The 18,467-nt window shown below is 39.4% G+C and overlaps 3 protein-coding genes across 4 annotated transcripts; all 3 read right to left on the bottom strand.

The window, feature by feature from the left end:
* Positions 1 to 1,630: 1,630 nt before the first annotated feature.
* LOC144716262 (small ribosomal subunit protein eS27y-like) lies at positions 1,631 to 2,424 on the bottom strand. The gene is made up of 4 exons (XM_078591371.1): positions 2,286 to 2,424; positions 2,099 to 2,200; positions 1,979 to 2,007; positions 1,631 to 1,899 (listed from the first exon to the last, which is right to left on the bottom strand). The coding sequence occupies exons 1-4, from the start codon at positions 2,286 to 2,288 to the stop codon at positions 1,773 to 1,775; spliced, it is 261 nt and encodes an 86-aa protein (XP_078447497.1). The 5' UTR covers positions 2,289 to 2,424; the 3' UTR covers positions 1,631 to 1,772.
* A 4,714-nt stretch (positions 2,425 to 7,138) lies between these two features.
* LOC144716288 (ethylene-responsive transcription factor ERF061-like) lies at positions 7,139 to 8,056 on the bottom strand. Its single transcript, XM_078591402.1, has one exon. The coding sequence runs from the start codon at positions 7,988 to 7,990 to the stop codon at positions 7,211 to 7,213; it is 780 nt and encodes a 259-aa protein (XP_078447528.1). The 5' UTR covers positions 7,991 to 8,056; the 3' UTR covers positions 7,139 to 7,210.
* A 7,838-nt stretch (positions 8,057 to 15,894) lies between these two features.
* On the bottom strand, positions 15,895 to 17,099 carry LOC144716122 (DNA polymerase zeta processivity subunit-like). Of its 2 annotated transcripts, XM_078591175.1 has the most exons (5): positions 16,962 to 17,099; positions 16,790 to 16,870; positions 16,605 to 16,717; positions 16,268 to 16,457; positions 15,895 to 16,179 (listed from the first exon to the last, which is right to left on the bottom strand). In XM_078591175.1, the coding sequence occupies exons 1-5, from the start codon at positions 16,984 to 16,986 to the stop codon at positions 15,971 to 15,973; spliced, it is 618 nt and encodes a 205-aa protein (XP_078447301.1). In that variant the 5' UTR covers positions 16,987 to 17,099; the 3' UTR covers positions 15,895 to 15,970. The 2 variants fall into 2 exon arrangements, with proteins under 2 accessions (XP_078447301.1, XP_078447302.1); XM_078591176.1 differs by lacking the exon at positions 16,790 to 16,870 and having other exon boundaries at positions 16,605 to 16,752; positions 16,939 to 17,063.
* Positions 17,100 to 18,467: the final 1,368 nt, after the last annotated feature.

The following is an 18,467-nucleotide window of genomic DNA, read 5'->3' as shown; positions in this document are numbered from 1 at the left end:
GTAATTTATCGATGCACGGAAAAATCAAATTAAAAAGTGACATCAAGGATATAGACCAATGTTTTACAAAGTTAAAGAATTTATGATGTCGGGCAATTGATAGGAGTCATCCTTTATAACCATAAAATCAAATGAAGACCTAGAGAACTTTTTGAAGACTAAAGTTGTTTATTTAGGATAAAGTATTGACAAGAAGACCACAAAGAATGTGGAGATTTGCACCTTTGAGCAACAAAAAAAGTTAGTTATACACCACATTTAGACCTTTAATTTTTTAAAAATGATTCCCCTGACAATTAATCAGCTCTCGAGACCTAGGAATAATTCATTAAAAAAATAATACAGGCCCTCTGCCACGTCATAGTTATCAGATCAAATATACAATGCCACAGCCAGTATCACACCAGCTTACCAAGATAAAGCATCTCGTAGAAAACATTGAATACACATAACACGATGACCGTCTAATCTTATTAATGTAAAAACATGATCTCGCGTATCAATGACATTTTCCTCCTGGTGAAAAAAATCTATAATTGCAAGACTTCACAGACAGCAGATAAATTCATTATTTTCATTGTGCTCATATATCCTGAAATATACAATCGAAGGAATCATAGTCCGATTTTTTTTCCATAAGAAACTTATCAGTCTATAAGTTTAGAAAGAGACAACGAAGCTCTCCGACTACTAATGAGATGTCAATTATGTCTGTAAACTCTATAACAATTAAATCACTATGATAAACTGAAATTGTAAACAGGTAGACCACCGGTTTCTGGGTGGCCTGCCCTACTTTCTTTCAAAAAAAAAAAAAACTGAAATTGTAAACAGACTTCTCTGAAGTGTTTTTGAAAGAAATACTTCACACAACATTTTGAATGCAGGAGACGCTGTGCAAAACTTATCAAAACACAGAGGAGCCGGATTGAAGAAAATCTCTTCTTTGAACTGCTGAAAGTATCACAATTAGTATTTGACGACAAAGACAAAAATCACCATCACCATCGTCATCCACAACATGTCACCTTCTACAGAATGAGAGCAGATGATGCTTTGATCATCGACTGTCGTCAAATGAATGAGCAAACAGAGGGAGAGTAACAAGAGGCAATCAGAGGATAATATTGCCCTTGACATCATCTGCGTCATCCTACCAGCAGACAAGACACGATGACGAATTTGTCGCGGTCATCATCATCCAGGTGACGACGAATGACGGAGACGATTGTGAACACTTATTCACAAGGTTTCCAATGACATAATGCAGAAAAGTTCAGATCAGCCCGACCTACAATCACTCTCAGTGTACAGTTCAATAAACTTCCCCATGCCAAATATGTTCATTCATTCTCTTCAGCTGAAATTTATAAACGTTATAGCTCGAATTTTCACACAAACTATATAAAAATCTCATTGTAATGCTTGACGCCAGAGAATTCAGAGGATGCTGATGAGGAGTTTCGCACGAAGGAAATGAAATAGGAGTTTTCTAAATGAAAAACTAGCTTTACGGACACTAATTAAAGCAGAGAAGAAGTATCATGCTTTGAAACCAGTTACACTAAGTCATCCACACACAATCAATAATCCCACGAAATTGATATCATGAACTAAAAGATAAACGGAGTGGAGGAAAATAAGAAACTGAATTTCAAAATTCACCAACAAATGACAATAATGAGAAAAACTGTGTTATCTAATACAAGATAAAATTTAAACTCATGGAGAATTCTACTGGACATTCAGAGTAAAAAAAGGAGCCGATGTTTCTAATCACCCTTCTTCCGGAAAGAGCACCCCTCGGTGAGCCTTGCTTTGCCTCCAGTGGGCTGGCAAAGAATAGTCTGACAACCCCCGCAAACGACCACCGTCTGAGAATGGCTAAAAACCGTCGTTCTGCAAAGATAAAGAGAATTTTTAAGAACCGACTGCAGAAATATTTGAGATGAAGTCCGATCGACAGAGAGTTGTTTACATGTTGAAGCATCCTTGGCACTTGACGTCCTATGATCAAAGAAGATTAACATCAAGATGATTAAAAAGAGTGGTACTAGTGAAAATTGCTGATGGGTATTTCGTGGGTATTGTTAATTACCATAAAGAAGGAGTTTGGCGACTGAACGAGACGCTTGAACTTGTGCCGCCGCTTCTCAAGCTCTGGCGGTGGGTTGAGCAAGTCGATGTCGTTGGGCAACACCTGAACAACGTAAGAATGGAAGTGGGAAAGTGAGGAGAAACACGAAGAAGAGACGGACTTCGAGATGAGAAGAACAACTACTGACCATTCTGCTTGTGGGTTCCTGGGTGCAGGGAAGAACTCTGAAACGGCGGCGTCTCCCGCAGAGGTGAACAGGCTGCCCTAAAGCATTGGAATTCTACAACAAGTTTTTGACTTGTGTTCGAGGAGAAATCTGGACCGTCAGATTTCCTTGATGTTATATCAAAACACTAGATAATTTTAACCAAATATATTTGTTTCTGATACCGAAGAAACTTATTATATATTTTTATTTCCATTTTTATGACTTTACGAAATGGATCCCCTGTTAAGGAACTAATGCATGTCATTGAAATAACATTGAAGGTATTACCGTCATACTTCAAATTCTAGATATATATTTTTTATATTTAATAGTAATAAGATAGGAACACATGAAAAAATAATCATCCAATCGACTTTATGTTTAGTGATACTTAAAATTAATGAGAATTTATAATTTATCAAATAAATGAAATTTATTCGTCTGATACATCTGATATATGTAGTCCTCATTGTTCCAATAAAAATGCGAAGTATTTCTTTGCCACCTTCTCAATGACCACCTAGTCCATTTCCCACACATATGCTGGCCCAAAGTCACTTAGCCCAAAATGCATTGTCATCGCATTGCTTATAGTTCAATCAACATTAATGTAAGGTAATGTAGTTATTTTATGAATTGCCAAAGGCATACTTCGTGGATTTTATGTCGTTGGAGTAAAAATTAAATGATAAAAACAATTAGGGATGACTAGTACAGACAGTGAATTGAATTATGAAACATTAGATCGCTACGAATGACTAAAATCAAAGGTAAAATCCCTGAAGATATTCACCGTGATCCAAGATACTGTTATCCGAATACATGCTAATCTTTATTCATTTACGTGTCATCAAATGAAGATTATATGCTGACTCACCACTCTGCCATTCATTATGAATAACATGCAGTATAAATTCACTGTCATATTTTGATATATATACAGTTTAAACCCATCAATTATCCACAAGATCAATGGCTTTATTAAATCATATCATGAAACAAACTACCCATAGAAACTACACTAATCCTGCTCTCCAGAAGAGTTCTCGTTAATGGCTACATTGTGATGGTAAAAATGGTGCCCTCCACCACAATGGAGGTGCAGCAATAAAAAAGTGGCCAAACTGGGCATGACAATAAAGGAGTGCATGAAGAAACCAGCCAGTCAATGTTCTAAGCTTCAATGGTAGTGAGGATGAGCTCCTAGGGATTTATCAAGAACAAAAAAATCTTGTAAAATTTAATGCCAAGGAGCTGAAACAAAAGATCTGTGTAACCTATATATTGATACCATACCAATTTGTGCATTAATCTCAAGAACTTTACATGGTTATTCATATTAAACTGATAATTAATGTGTGTAAAACAAGATTAAAAAGATTATATCAAGTTTTTGAGTGAACTGTGATCTTTTGGCTCTTTCGATATTATTATGGAAGTTTCCAACATACTTTTAGTAAATAAATTAACTTTGTTTTATTTTTTGAATCTTCTTTGTTAGTTTATAATGGCTAGGTTATGCCGTACAGGGGGGGCTAATTAGGCCTATTAAATTTTTGAGGGTAGATCAAATCTATGTGATTTTATACCTTTTTACTGTAGTATGTGTTGGGTTCTAGGTGCCTTGATTTAGATGAACAACTCACAACACTCTGCATCAATGGACTTTAACAGAATCATGAATACATCATTAAATTCATGAAACGAATAATGTTGACATAGATCGCATCCATTATTTATTGGATCCTTGAGAGAGACGAGTCAAGATGATAATGTGTGCAGCCTCTAGACATACCCACGAGATCCTCGGCACATCAAATCTTTTTCACCTTGGCAAGCTCTGGTCTACCTTAGTCGTCATCGTTACCTCATCCTGATCACATCGGGAACGGAGAGGAGCTACGAGAATAAGGGAGAAGAAGGGGAGACCCCAAAAAAATTATGGTATGGGTGAATTTCGTTCACGACCTTACCCTATTTATACTTAGAGGATATTTTTCATAAAATCCCCCAAAACTTAAGTGTATCTTCAGACATCCAAAATATCATTTTGTGCAACCCTCTAAGGCCACACATTAGTCTAGTTAATGACTCCAAATGCCTAATAACCTTTATTGGCCTTCCAAATTAATTAACTGTATCATCATATGTATTAATGAATGTACAATCGATTTTATCCAATCGATAGGTTGAAAAGTCTCCAACTCCTGAGGTGCCAAGCTACACTTCATGCTCTACAAGATACAAAGGAGTGTGTATTGGCTCACTCATGGAACCTAATCATCATTGATTATTGTGCACTTATAGTCCCGCATCCACTTGACATTCCTAGGACAACTAGGGTATGGTCAACTACCGACCCCTTATCGATCAGTTGAGTATGCACTGATGCATTTGGAAATCATCGTCAAGGACTTTATTGCATTGGCTTGGTCAAGGACTTCATTGCATTGTCTTTTCCTCTTATATAGAGGGTGGAAAATCCCATATTGACCACTTAATTGTCTTTATAAACTTCTTGATGCACTTGAATTAAGATTTTTAAAATTCCATGATTAGAAACTCATCGGTCATAGTAAAGTACAATTGTCAATCCACAAGATGTCTAAGGAACACTTGCCCAACCTTGATTGGAATAAACCTAATAATATACAGTTTGATATAATACCATTCAGGGATTCATTTGAATCAATTAAGCAAATGCTTTCCACATAAGAGCACCCACTATATATACTTAGTGTCTTGACGCTAATGCCCATGGGACCAGCCATACTCATCATATTAGTGAGGATAGATAGTGATATTCTATCCTAATACTTTAATGATATTCTATCCTAATACTTTAATGTCCTTCTTGAGTATCCTTTGAATGAGAATATTTAGAACACATTCTTCAACTCTAGTGATCTCCGTATTATGATGTCATCATAATTCACTAAGTCCGATCATGTATTCATGGACTTCATTATAAGCATCATATGTGTAATATAATGGATATATTTTATCAATGAACATGGAATAAGGTATGGAATGTGTAATTGGCTTGCTGGCCACATATATTTCCATCACATCTTAAAGATTTTAAACTCCTGATCATCTTTCCATGTGGAGACAATCTTTACTCATCACTAGCTTGATTTTTTTCAGTAAATAATGGTTGTCAAACATATATGTTATTGATTAAACTTAAAAGCTAACAACTGAATAATTTGACCCACATTTTGATTACATTTGTGGGCAGAACACTCTTGAAATGTGGCAGAACAATAAAAACCCAAAAATAAGCCCTAAAAAATATGACACACCTACAACATATATAAAATTTTCGTAATTATCCGGATGATTATTCATTTGGTTAGACAAAAAATAATCATTTACAGAAAAATAGTGATATTTTACTTATCTAATTTAATTTTTTTCCCGGATAAATTAAAGTTGTTATATTTTGATTCGTTAAAATCCAATATCACATACATATTCAATGAGAGTGTTGTTTTAAATCATTTATATGGTTTTGATATATTCTCTCAGAACATTAATTTTATGTGCATTCTTGAAGTTTTCTTTATAACATGAAATGCAATAGTCCAATAAGATATTCAATTAAAAAAACCTCCATATTTATAGTTTTGAAAAATGATATTTTTCAAAACCAAAGCTTACATGTCTTCAACCTTGTTTAAAGTTCTCTTTGAGAAAAATAATTATTGTGTAAAATTATGTCTTCAACACATCATTAATATATGTTATCATGAAGAGACTACCCAATAATCAATTTAGACATTTAGAAAAAGTTGAGTCAGTCGTTTACATATGCTAAACATAAGTTGGAATAAATGATATCAATAAGATCTTATTATGTCAAATATTTAAGATATGAAGTTATAACTTTTGGGGGAAATGAAATCATTTATAAGTTCAGACCATGCTGAATATGAGATGATATATTTGATATCTATACAACCCTCTACATCACATTGGGATATTATCATTTTCATGATAGTTAATAATTCGTAACTATTGCTCACAGTAGAACCTTCCCTTTACAGTAATAAGCTGTGAACTTTGCAGTAGTCATGAAAGGTCTCCATATAATGAGTCTCACCCCTAGGCTTATAGTTTCGCCTCGTATGAGTTACAATAAATCAAGTAAAGCACTTTTACGAGCTTCTTGCTACAATTCTCAATCTTTTTTTAATGTAAACAAAAATCCTCGACAGGAATGGGAAACCAGCAACCCTAGGGTGCTAGTACAGATCTAATGCTTATTCATTCATTGCTGAGTCAATGACTTCATTATTGTTAAATTGTAGCGTATGATAAATTCCTTTGACTGCAAATTAATGACGATTAATGTCTGCCATGGTGGAGTATTAAATGAAATCTACCAAATATTATCCTGTGTTTTTTCGGGAAATTAAACGCTCCAAATTCCCATACATATAAGGTTGAAACTTGTTCCGACATAGCAACGTCGACGCAACTCGTGCCTTTATTTTATCAAAAGTCATTTTCTCGTTATATTTACAGGCCCTTGTCTACAAACGATAGACCTAAGAAGACCTTTCATTTAAGGATATTCAGCGTTCGCGTTTTCTGATCTTAATGTCAATAAATACAAAAATTATAAATCACAAGTTACTTCGACAGTACCACTTCTTAATACCATGAGAAACGAACACCGATTCCTAGAGTGGAACATGAATAAGAGACGGTTCAAAGATTTTCAACAAAAAATACTGGTTTCTATAACTGTAGTATTTTATAAAAACTGAGTTTTTAGGAAGTTCACACAATCACCTTCCCGTCCCTGGATCTCTACCTCTATCTACTTAATGGAAGATACTGCGATCACTTTAATATCGGGTCGCGCATACACAACACATGAAATTACAATAGAGTGATCAACTAGCAAGGACCTGCCATATCAGTTCTGGGTCGAAGCATGGCATATTTGCTAAAGAGCATTCCCCCTTGACCTCCTCCTCCGACTGGTAATCCCAGCTAAGAGCCCTTTCACTGTTGACAGATGGTGAACAAGAAGACGGTTGTAGAGGGCCAGGGAAGAAATCGGAGCGCGCAGCAGTCGCAACGGTGGCCTTCGCTGTCTCCTTTTCTTCAGTCTCTTCTTTAATCTTACCGTTCTCTGTTCCCATGGCCCCCTCCTTGAGCCTTCTCTTTCTGCTAAGCTTAAGTTGGATGGCATGTATTCTATCGTCCACGGAGGATCCCAACTCTCGAACACTGCATCTGGCGGAGCCGCGGGTGCCGGGACAGTGCTCCGGAAAATTGAGTACTGCGTAATCCCCTCGAAGCTTATAGGCTGCGCGATCGTAGGCTACGGCAGCGGCCTCGGCGGAATCATAAGTCCCAAGCCAGACCCTCAATCGATTCTGAGGCAGTCTGATCTCGGCGACCCACTTTCCCCGCTGCCGTTGCCTCACTCCTCGATACTTCTTCGCTTCAATTCTTTTGCAGGCAACGGAAGAGGAAGAGCTCTTCTGCCGCCCCATGAGCGTGTGTAGTTGCTCAAGCTGGTAGTGATACACCGCCGAAGAGGTCTGCATAGCCTGCCGCAGCCGCTTCTCGTCAGTTAAGGAACTGGCTGAGCTTCTTGAAAGAATAATCTCATTCGGGAATACGTTGGAGTTGCTAATCGTCGGCTTCTCTAACGTAGCCTCCATCTGTCGAACAAAGCTTCAAACGCAGAGTCTGGGAGGGATAAGGAATGGCGGTGCAATCTCACGGCGTTTGCTACTTATTGGTTGAACCTTCCCAATACATGACGTCAAGCGACCTCAACCCCATCTTCTTAACTTGGACTGTTCAACGGCTTGCACAAGGCACGGCACACAACGGCGTCGTATCTGTGGCCAGTGCAATTCCCTCCTGCAGAGGTAATGCGGCCATAGCGTGGCCCCCTACGATGTAATCTTTCTGTGATCGAAAGTTTTATTCCAGTTATTTAATATATCTTCATGGCATACTTTTAGCATTCAATAGTCAAGGTTGTTTATCCAGGGACACAAACCCATCCTTCACGTGTCTGGAATTAATACGATCTAATGTGATCTTCTGTTATCCTCAGGATTTGTTGAATAATTCCGCTAATCCCGCCATGCTTTGAATGCCCACGATAACGGCTACTCACTGGCACCAAGTACCAATCATGCTTGTGTCATTGATGACGCTATTGTTGAGAAGAACGAAAAGCTTCTTATGCATGTTATACAATTCTGCTGTTCTGCATACCGTTCTAGATTATCGGTCTCTATTTCCGGCATTTTCTTTAGAAGTTTAAACGAATCTTATTTCAGCCCTTTGAATTAGACGCAAATAAATGATTTTTTTCCTCTTCATGGATAAGTTTAAGATCGATTCGGCCATCCTTTAGCAGGGTTGTTGAACTCTCGACGAGTGTACAGCCCGTAGGAACGGAGCCATTTGCGACCAGCCGACAAGCCGTGAGGATCCAGTCTTTCGTCTATTCTAAGCAAACGCAACTTGGGCCACTAGAAGACATTGATTACCCATCCACTATGCGCTGACCTTAACTAGTTCTCAATTCTGTGTCTGTTCACACAGGGATTGCCCTACAGTGAGGAGAAAGGAAAAAAGAGAGAAAGATAATGGGTGGCGTATACTAACACAATAGTGGATTTCACAGTCATTTGCGGACGTAAGTTTGCAAAGTTCCTTTCATGGGTTCCACTCTTGGAGGGAAAAACGTTGAGATAAGAGGATAGCTAAGTGTTGGATTTTCAGGCCGAGTTAGTGGGTCGACTTATATTATAATCTTTCATTTTAATCGCACCGCAGCAAGTTGTGACTCATTAACTACGCCGACTAGTAGTTTCACCATCTCCCAAGTTTCATGGTAGTATATATTTTCAGTGCCTCTTCTGCAGGTCCCCTCGAGCAGCCGACATCGATAGTGAGAAAGAGAGAAAGACGAGATCCCTTTCGTTTCATTTATGATAGGCTTAATTTCTCTAGTATTCTAGATGGAGATAGCTGCTGCTTGCAGGTCGGCGTCGGATCGAAATTTTCGATCCGACGGATAACGGATAAGATCTCGTAAGTAATTTATTATCGTTATTAAATTTCAACCCGATTGCGATCGGTTCTATCCATAATTTTTACTATCGGAGTTTCGACCGATAATGATTTTGATCGATTAGTGGTGGTCATTCTATTTCATCGATCATTAATGCTTCTGATCAAAACAAGAGCCGCAACGATGGAGAATTTCCCTGTTTTCTTTAGACATGAAATACGTGTATGCGAAACAATTTATAAAAAAACTCTTAATTACTTTTTAATTTTCTTCAGATCGTGTTCAAAATCTACAGATCACCCACAAAGTCAGATTATTTTACTTAAAGACCAGAAAATGGGTCTAGCGATCAAATCAAGAAAGCGCTCATCGTGACCGGTTCTGATCGATCCGTCCAATCGCAATCCACCATATCTTCGGTTCGAAACTTTCGGATCATTCAATGTTCTCGATCATGAACGATCCGATCCCCTACCACTAACTGCTCAATTTGGAGTTATTAAAAGTTTTTGTGCACATTCTGGAACGATCCGGATCATTACAAGTTTGACATTTTTAGTTACAAATGTCAAACTTATCACAAGGTTCCAGAATGTGCACAATTTGGAGGGCCAGCTTTTCTTTTCTATGAATCTTAAATCTTCTAGTAATAAAAAACAAGATACCAAGTTCTATGGACTTGAATTTATAATAGCAACAACTATTCTCTTGAAAAAATGCTGAAAAAATTGCTTCAAAATTGCTTCAAAGAGTGAAATATCTCTCTAGCTTTTAGAGTCTGATTTTTAGAGAGCAAGGAAAAGGGGCTTGGAAATTAGGGCTCAAAACTGTATATATGGACTTAGAAATCTGAAAGGGAATAATGGTAATTTATCAAGAGTCCAACAGTCATATGTATTGATTATGATTAGACAATATGAAAGAGTAATCCTATAAATTTTAAATTTAGTATTTATTATTTTGCTATAATTTCAAAACACCTCTCAAGTGTTTAGATTAAAACTAGTCGTCCAGCCAAAAACCTCAGCCTTCCAAAATCTGGCAATTTAGTTATGTTTACAACATCATTTTACTCAAGACATCACCATTGGATAGTACGATTTCAATGTATTCAATATTCATTAAATCATCAATAATTTCAGCCTTAAATGTTTGAAGGTAGTAATCATAAATTAGTCAAAGTCATTCTACCGGGCAAATGAGGTCAAATCCATACAAATATTTGAATTGTATTATAGCATATGTTTATCTTCATGTGTCACACAGTCAAATCCCGAGCTAGGTCTCTTGCTCGAATTTGGCGTGTGTCGGCCTAAATGTTCAGGGCAAAACACTGAGCAGCCTTGATCTCTTGCAAAGGAAGCTTTGTAGATGCTTAAGATCGCATACAAGGGGTTAGAGGAGATGGTGGGAACGCAGCCCCGTCAGGGAATAGGGTCATTGCATTAATATCATAAAGAGTATATCATCATTGGGATCATTACATGAGGGAAGACAAGGGGTGATACAAGGAACGAGACAAGGCGCTTTGCGCCGAGGTAGTGTCGCCACACCACCTCAAGGCTGCCGCTCCACGCGCGCGCGCCCGTACTTCCGCAACCAAGTGTGCCGGGTCGGGCGCTGCGCGCCCGCAAGCGTAGCAATCCCACACGCCACCCCTGCCTTGACAATCACACACGCCACTAGCACTCGTGTCTACACTCCCGCGCGCAGTTCGCGCGACGCCACCACATCCAGCGCCTCGAGCTGGGCGCTGCGCGCCCAGCACTACCCGCAGGAGCGCTACGCGCCCTCTGTGCTGTCTCGGCGCTCTCAGAGCGCCACATGCCTTAGTCTCCTGGCGGGATGCCTCCTGGCCCCGCGCCCCGCACACACAATGCGCGCCCTACCCGCACGGCCATTGCGCGGCACCCCGCACAACTCCGCGCGCTGCAATCGCGGCACGCCGCCCAGCCTGCACGTCCCACACCCACGCACAGCGCTTGGCGCTGGCGCGTAGCGTTGGCGCCCGCGCGTGGCGCTTGGCGTTGGCGCGCGGCATTTGGCGCCCACGCACACACTAATCAGCCTGCGCGACTAGCACGCACGGACCATACCTGATCCGTCCTGCCTTGGGCGTGGACGGGCACGTGCACCGTCTATAGTGTATCACCACCTACAGGGGCAGTGGCCTGAAAGATCAGGTATTTGGGCATCGCTACCCATAATGACTCAGTCATTTAATGTCGTCAGCCAAAAACACGGACACCCCCTCCCAATAAGCACGCAGGCCTCTGGGCAGGGAATGCTGCCTAGTTGGGGGCCTAACATCATGTCATAGAAAATATAAGTCCTAAATCTATGATTGGACTTGCGCACCATATGGTCAAACTTAGTGGCCTTTTAATATAACTAAGGATGCTATTTGGTCTTCAATTAAAACCGGTCAACTAGTTGGTTAAGGATCTATAATGATTGATCACAAGCCCTATTAAGGCATCCATTACTTTGAACATTCCCCAAAACTAGTTGGTTAATCACAATCTCAATCTCAATCTTAATCGTAATCTCAATCTCAATTTCAGTATAATCTCAATATCAATCTCAATCTCAATATCAATCTAAATCTTAATCTTAATATCAATCTCAATCTCTTTCTTAATCTCAATATCAATCAAATCTCAATATAACTATCAATCTTAATCTCAATCTCAGTATAATCTCAATCTTAATCTTAATCTAAATCTCCATCTGAATCTTAATCTCAATCTCAATTTCAAACTTAATCTCAATCTTAATCTCAATCTCGATCTCAATCTCAATCTATATCGTAATCTCAATCTCAATACAAACCGGAAGGAAGTCTCAGGCCATAACTAAACATTTGAGAATAGCTTACATCCTTCTCCTTATCACCATAAAAGGGTCTATGATGATTTTTTGCCTTCAACATTTTCATCTTCCCTATCATCCCCTATGTCCTCATCATGTGATTGCATCTTCACACTCCTCATCCTCTAGGTCTGTTGACTCATCTGAGGCTAGCGATGGTGGAATTCCCAAGGCATTTAGATAATTTTGAATGATGAGATTGATGTATTGAATACAATTCATGTGAAAAGATCTATAAAATTTAGGGTTCTCTTTTCTTATTGGAATTTTCAAAACTGTGATCATTAACCTTTCTTTGCGCAAATTGTCTGTGATAGTGTTACCTTTTGCATAGTCCTAAGTTCACCAGAACTTATGTGAGCAACTATGCAAGATACTTCACGCCATGTGGCCTATCAATCTCATTCATTGCACAAGCCACATTCTTGAAGTTTCCATTATTATTAACCCAATGCAAAGTGATTCTCAACAATGAAATCATATCCTTACTTGTACATGCGTCAATTGTTGGGCAAATATTTCTAACATAGAATAGCAACCCTATTAACTTCTGCTCCTCTCTGATGAATAGGACATCACCTTTGAACAAAAATGGTCTTGAAACCCAGTATTCTCATCATATGATGTGCACACTACAACAACACTTCTTGGAAGCTTTTGTCCTCAATGACAACTTATGATTGGTTGGTAAGACATTAACTTTGTTTACATCGCCCCAGTTCTCTCAAATGTGATATTGAGTGTGTGTCCCTTCCTTGGCCTCATTTCATGAACAGGTTGTTGTGTAATAGAACTCATATCGTGTTAGGCATCTTGGACTTGTTTCCCGTGGAGCTTGACATGAAGCTCATTCTGGCTATTATGCACGTTACTTCAAAAAGTTGTTATCATCTTGTCAGTATTCCCCTTAATAGCAGTAGTTATTGGAGGGTTGTTATCCTTTCACACCTTGAATTTGTAGTGGTTTTCTTCAAAAGACTTTAAAATAATACATTGCATCTGATTCTGAGACACTGCCCTTTCTTTGTGAGGTTCCTTGAGTCTGTTTATCTGCGATAACCCCTTTCATGTCCCTGCCCCAAGTATCGTACCCTTCTCCTCTGAATTTCTATACTTTTCTCCTTTTGGCATGAATTGCTTATGTTTTAACCTTCTTTAGTGGTCATTGATTTCAATGTGTTGTTGAATGAACCTATCAGTTTTATTCCAACGATTCGAGAAACCACGTGAAAGTTCAAACTCATTTATAAAAACAAATAATATATAATAGTACTTTGCTATCAGATGAATTACGCTTACCATAAATCAACTCTGATCTGGTCCTGTTGCGATCAGATGGAGGCACTAATCATAGTCGAGTTCATGTCAGAGATTGTGGTTTGAAGATATAACTAATGATATTGAACTTTTGGTGGCATCAAAGGAAAAACAACAAACTATATGTGAAAATGTTATATGATCAGTCATCATTTAACAGCTTAGGAGAATTTACATCATGGGAAGACAACAATCCAAATTATCAATTGTATGAGAAAATCCATCACGGCTGAGGGGGTAAAAAGGTGGCATTAATATTTCATTTTCACGGCTAGAGAAACATAATTTGGATTGTTGACACCACTAGGGTGTTAAGACTGGTGTGGTCAATGATCAGTGACCAAATCTGAAATGAGGGCCTGATCTGTTATATGTGGTAGCCATAGAAGCAACAGGTTTGTTTGATCAGGAGCGGTGACTGATTAGCAATAGAAGAGTGGTGAATTTATTAGGTGTACTGCCTACTATTGAATTCGGGTAGAAGTTTGTACAGAAATAGATGAAAGTGGAGGATGTTCAAAAGAGAACCATGAATGTGAAAACAGTATTGGAGAAGATAATTAAAGGAGAAAAGTGGGTCAAGTAGGAGACAAATGGCAAAGGTCAAACTGGGGATGAAATTACCATGAAAATGATTACTAGAAAAGAGAATCAAAGGAAAAAGGAGAGCACTACTGTGTGGGATATCTTTATATGAAAAGGAGGATATGTGAGGAAGAAGACTGGAGAAAGGAGAGGTGAATGGGGAGACATAGTCAGTTGCAACACAAGAGAAGAGAGGGTGTTGAGTTAAAATGCTTAGAGATAGAGGAGAGGGTCTGATTATGGTAGAAAGAGGGAGAAAAGGTAATGATTTTGTTGGTGCACATAACAAATAACAAGGAACGGATACAAATATGGCGAAACGGGGAGGGTTGAAAGAGAAAGGGAGGGAGAGATAGAATGTCTCAGTCTCTCTATTAATTGTGAAATCAAATACTCTGTTTCATACCTCACCATTATCTTTTCCCATCAACATGTATTGGGAAAAATCACTCCATCTCTCTCACTTAGCATATAATTTCATACCTTTCTCTCTACTCAATTGTCCTGTAAGAGAATATGTTTGGTACAAGCACCGGCCTCTGTTTTCATCGACACGTACTCAGCAAATTGAAGGAATATGTTAGATGTGATGCAAAATTGGGCGTGCTCTATTCCTGAGCACAGATCTCTATTGGAGAAATACTAATGGTGGTATTTTTTGACGGGAAGAATTTGGATTCTTCCAAGTCTCTAACCGATCATCTAATACTTCGCAGTTTATTAGAAGCACTGTATCATAAACGTTTGAGTTTCTATCTGATCTTGGAAATCGTTAAGCGACAGCATTTCATCAGAAAAGTTTGACAGCATTGTATAATAAATACTTCATTATCTCTATAACCTTGGAATAATATCATCAGAAGAAGAGTATCCGAAATGTTTTACTTCCTTTCGAATTTTGGAAATAGTTGAACAACTGAACCGAATAAAAAATGTTACGGTATCTATCTAATTTTATATATTGACATAACTCACCGCACGGCACAAAGAGTTGAGGTTCTACCGAAGTCGTAACAAGTATATATATACTAAGGGCTAAGCAACCAATTCACTTTAAAAAAGGTATTTTACTTTGAATTTTCCAACATTTATAAAGCTAGGCAGATTCCACAAAGATTTGACGAAGAAAATGAAAAATGCTACGATCATACGTAATGGTATTATGCCCATCCCATTCATTTTCAACCACGAAAAGTGAGTGTCATATTTCCCATTCATGATAACTGAAAAAATAACCTCCGATTCTACATGATCGTAATATTGTGCAGTCTTTGTTAGACACGCAGAATAAATAAGACTTGGAGGAAAGGCTATGGTATTAGGGAAACAAGATACCCAACAATTTGTTATAGACACTTCTTGAGCAAATGGGCATTCCCAGCAGAATCAGGCCATAGGAAAAATATATCAACTTGGTGAGTGGTATTTATTTTTACTTGTAAGTAACTTGGAACGGAGTTGAGAAGAAAAAAAAAGTGAGACAGAAAGAGAGGAAACGTAGCTAAGCTACGCGTGTCTCATGTCCCTAGATGCTTCTCAAGCGCCATAATTATCACAACTTAATGAAAAAAATGTATGTGTATTGAACTCTTTCTGGGAAAAGATTTGATCTTTTCCCAAAAAACAAACACGTTGGTCACTAGGTCGATCCTACCAGAGTATTCACATCTCATGTCTCATGTTTCAAGTCAATAGCCCCTTCTCAAGTAGCATCATGCTTACACCTTGAATAAAAAAGATATATGTGCACTGAATTCATTGAGGAAGATTTTTAACTTTTTATTCTATAAAATCAATCCAGATGACATTTGGGCAAATATTTGTATCATCATCCTTATAGAGTATGAAGATGAGTGGGTTCACCAGGGTCAGGGTGCTCCAAATACAGCTGCAGCTTCAAAGGGTTGCTGCCCATCGATTTTATTGGGGTGATGAGAGGAGGATGTTGCCACAGCTTTGTGTCCGTGGGAATCCAACGCCGCTGTTCTTTGTCGGCAACGTCAGGGAGAGCATGAAAATAGGCAGTAATTTCCCAATCGCACCCTGTTTGGACGGGAAAAAAAATCACCCAAAGCACTCCCAAATAGCCACATTACTTACTCACATTGGATCATTGAAATTATTAAATTACCAGGCGGTAGAGGCTTTGTGAGGGCCTCAGACACCGATAACTTGATAAAAAACGCTCTGAGTGAGAACTCAAGATCTCGTTCCTCAACCATTGAACTCTGAGACTGGTTCAGGGCGAGCCTGAACATGAATTTCTCCACGGGGACCTGCTCTCTGTCGTAGAAGACAACGGCTACTCTATCCACCAAACCCTGCAGGATAAACCTCAAGATAAGAAAGCCGAGGGAGCTCAAATTTCTACAAAAACGCCCAATATGATATCACCACGATCGATGCTTGATCATATAAAAACACCCGTTTGCTAAAAATATGAACAATTTTAAAAACTTGGGTCTAACCTTTCGGATGAAGGGGAGGAGACCGAAGACAGCGGAGTGGATGTAGTCATTTAGCTGAGGATGGCAAGCCTTGTGGACTACAATGTTCATATATCTCCTCCTCTGGAATGCTCCTGTACCGACGAGAATTGTATATATCTTCATCATCCTGGAAGCAATTTAGTGAGAAAGAGAGAGGTATGCACCGTGGTGATAGACTCCCCTGAGGAAGAGGATGGAGCTCACGGCGACTTCCAAAAACTCCACCAAAATCCTACCCGTTTCCTCTATTGGCCGGATCATACCCCCAAAAAAAAAGAAAACTTGGCGTGAGTCGAAGTGACAGACGACATACCCATGTCGAAGACGCGCTCATACCTTGTGGAGAAACGGACTTCTCCATAGTCTAGACGATTGTCCTATGCTCCTCTTGCCCTCTCTTCTTCTCTCCCTACACTCTCTGTCACAAATCGCCATCTCTAAAGCCGTCCTTGGTCGATAAAGGAAAGAAGTATTGGTCTTAGGCCGCCATGTACACGCATAATCAAAAAAAATATTTGTATTCTTTTCCCAGCACTCTGGGTTAGAGTTGGTGGTGCAAAAAGTCGCACCTGAGTGTGCAAATTTTAGCACGCTTAAAAGGGCGTGTGCGATGTGCGGTCCGGTTTCGTGCGGAAATTCGCACCGCACAACTCACTTCTTCCCACACCGTTGTAGAAGGTGGAAGGTGGAAGGGGGGCCGCAGGCGGAGGGGTGGAGGTAGGGATCGGCAATCGTCATCCGTAACGTCACGCGCCACCGTGATGGTCACGTGACGGATGACGTGACGGTGACGGTGACGAATCAGAGGGCCCGTGACGGTGATGGTGATGGTGATGGATCGCCCGTGACGGTGACAGGGTGGTCCGGACGAGTGACGTGACGAATAATCTGTCACGGATGACGTCCGTGACGGAATTTGAATACAATTATAATTTATTATTAAATAGGTGGTAATGATCAACTAGTTGATTTTTTTGTGTTTTCGCTTTAGTAAAAAAATAAGAGGGGTACTTCTATCAAATGACCGCAGGGTGTTCGACAGAATACCCAAAAGAGATTTGATAATTGGTTATGCGTATGTTTTTATAAGGTGGAACTTAGGCAAATCACATGTATTTATCGAACCACGATAAGAGAAAAGATAGAGAGATGAATAGAATGATAAACGAGCCATGTATGGTGTTCAGGATTCCTTCGTGGAGAATGGAACCGGCAAGAATAATCCTCAACAAACAATAATGAGAGATGAGAGAGACAGATCAAGCAACAAAACACGAATGGGTCAGTCCAAAAATAACCAGCCCACGAGTTTCTTCGTCATGAATAGTTTAATATATGGAAGAGGCGCCAATCAATCCGTCTTCCCTTCCTGAGCGCCGATTTCTTGCAGGTAATGCTCCGCATCCAACGCTGCCATGCATCCTGCCGAGCAGATTCAATTGAAAACTATAATTATCTCAATTCGGAAAATTTAGAATAATTCAAATAGGATGAAAAAATCTAGAGAGACGTGCAGAACCGGAAATTCTGATGGGTCTAAGGCTCACCAGAAAACTGCAAACAGAAAAATTCGCTTCCTATTCGCGATTATATCAACCTATCAATCTCTCTATGTTTACAAACTTATCAACACGCTGCAGAAAAAGGATTCAAGGGGGGAAGTTGAAATAATGAACATGCGTATTGTAGCCTTTAGAGAAAACAATGAATGACCGAGCTGTCTGGACCAGACCAGACAGCTCTAATCCCGCCATGGAGGAGGGCAGCAAAACCCTAAGATCGCACCTCTGCATCATCGGCAGCGGCCCGGCGGCAATCGTCACCATGCCGATCACCAGTAAG

This window comes from Wolffia australiana, chromosome 20, assembly GCF_029677425.1.
Source record: "Wolffia australiana isolate 7733 chromosome 20, ASM2967742v1".
NCBI lineage: Eukaryota > Viridiplantae > Streptophyta > Magnoliopsida > Alismatales > Araceae > Wolffia > Wolffia australiana.
Note: the sequence above shows the minus strand (reverse complement) of the source record. Positions and strands in the feature narration are given on the sequence as shown.

What these genes read in the sequence shown, in the direction of transcription:
- LOC144716262 (XM_078591371.1), bottom strand. An exon ending in CGCCAAACTCCTTCTTTATG is followed by an intron (nt 2,008 to 2,098) that starts GTAATTAACAAT and finishes CTTTGATCATAG; the next exon opens with GACGTCAAGTGCCAAGGATG. An exon ending in TGCCAAGGATGCTTCAACAT is followed by an intron (nt 1,900 to 1,978) that starts GTAAACAACTCT and finishes TTATCTTTGCAG; the next exon opens with AACGACGGTTTTTAGCCATT.
- LOC144716288 (XM_078591402.1), bottom strand. Translation starts at nt 7,990, where the DNA reads ATGGAGGCTACGTTAGAGAAGCCGACGATTAGCAACTCCAACGTATTC.
- LOC144716122 (XM_078591175.1), bottom strand. Translation starts at nt 16,986, where the DNA reads ATGGAGAAGTCCGTTTCTCCACAAG. An exon ending in GAAGTCCGTTTCTCCACAAG is followed by an intron (nt 16,871 to 16,961) that starts GTATGAGCGCGT and finishes TCCGGCCAATAG; the next exon opens with AGGAAACGGGTAGGATTTTG. An exon ending in CACAAAGCCTCTACCGCCTG is followed by an intron (nt 16,180 to 16,267) that starts GTAATTTAATAA and finishes CCGTCCAAACAG; the next exon opens with GGTGCGATTGGGAAATTACT.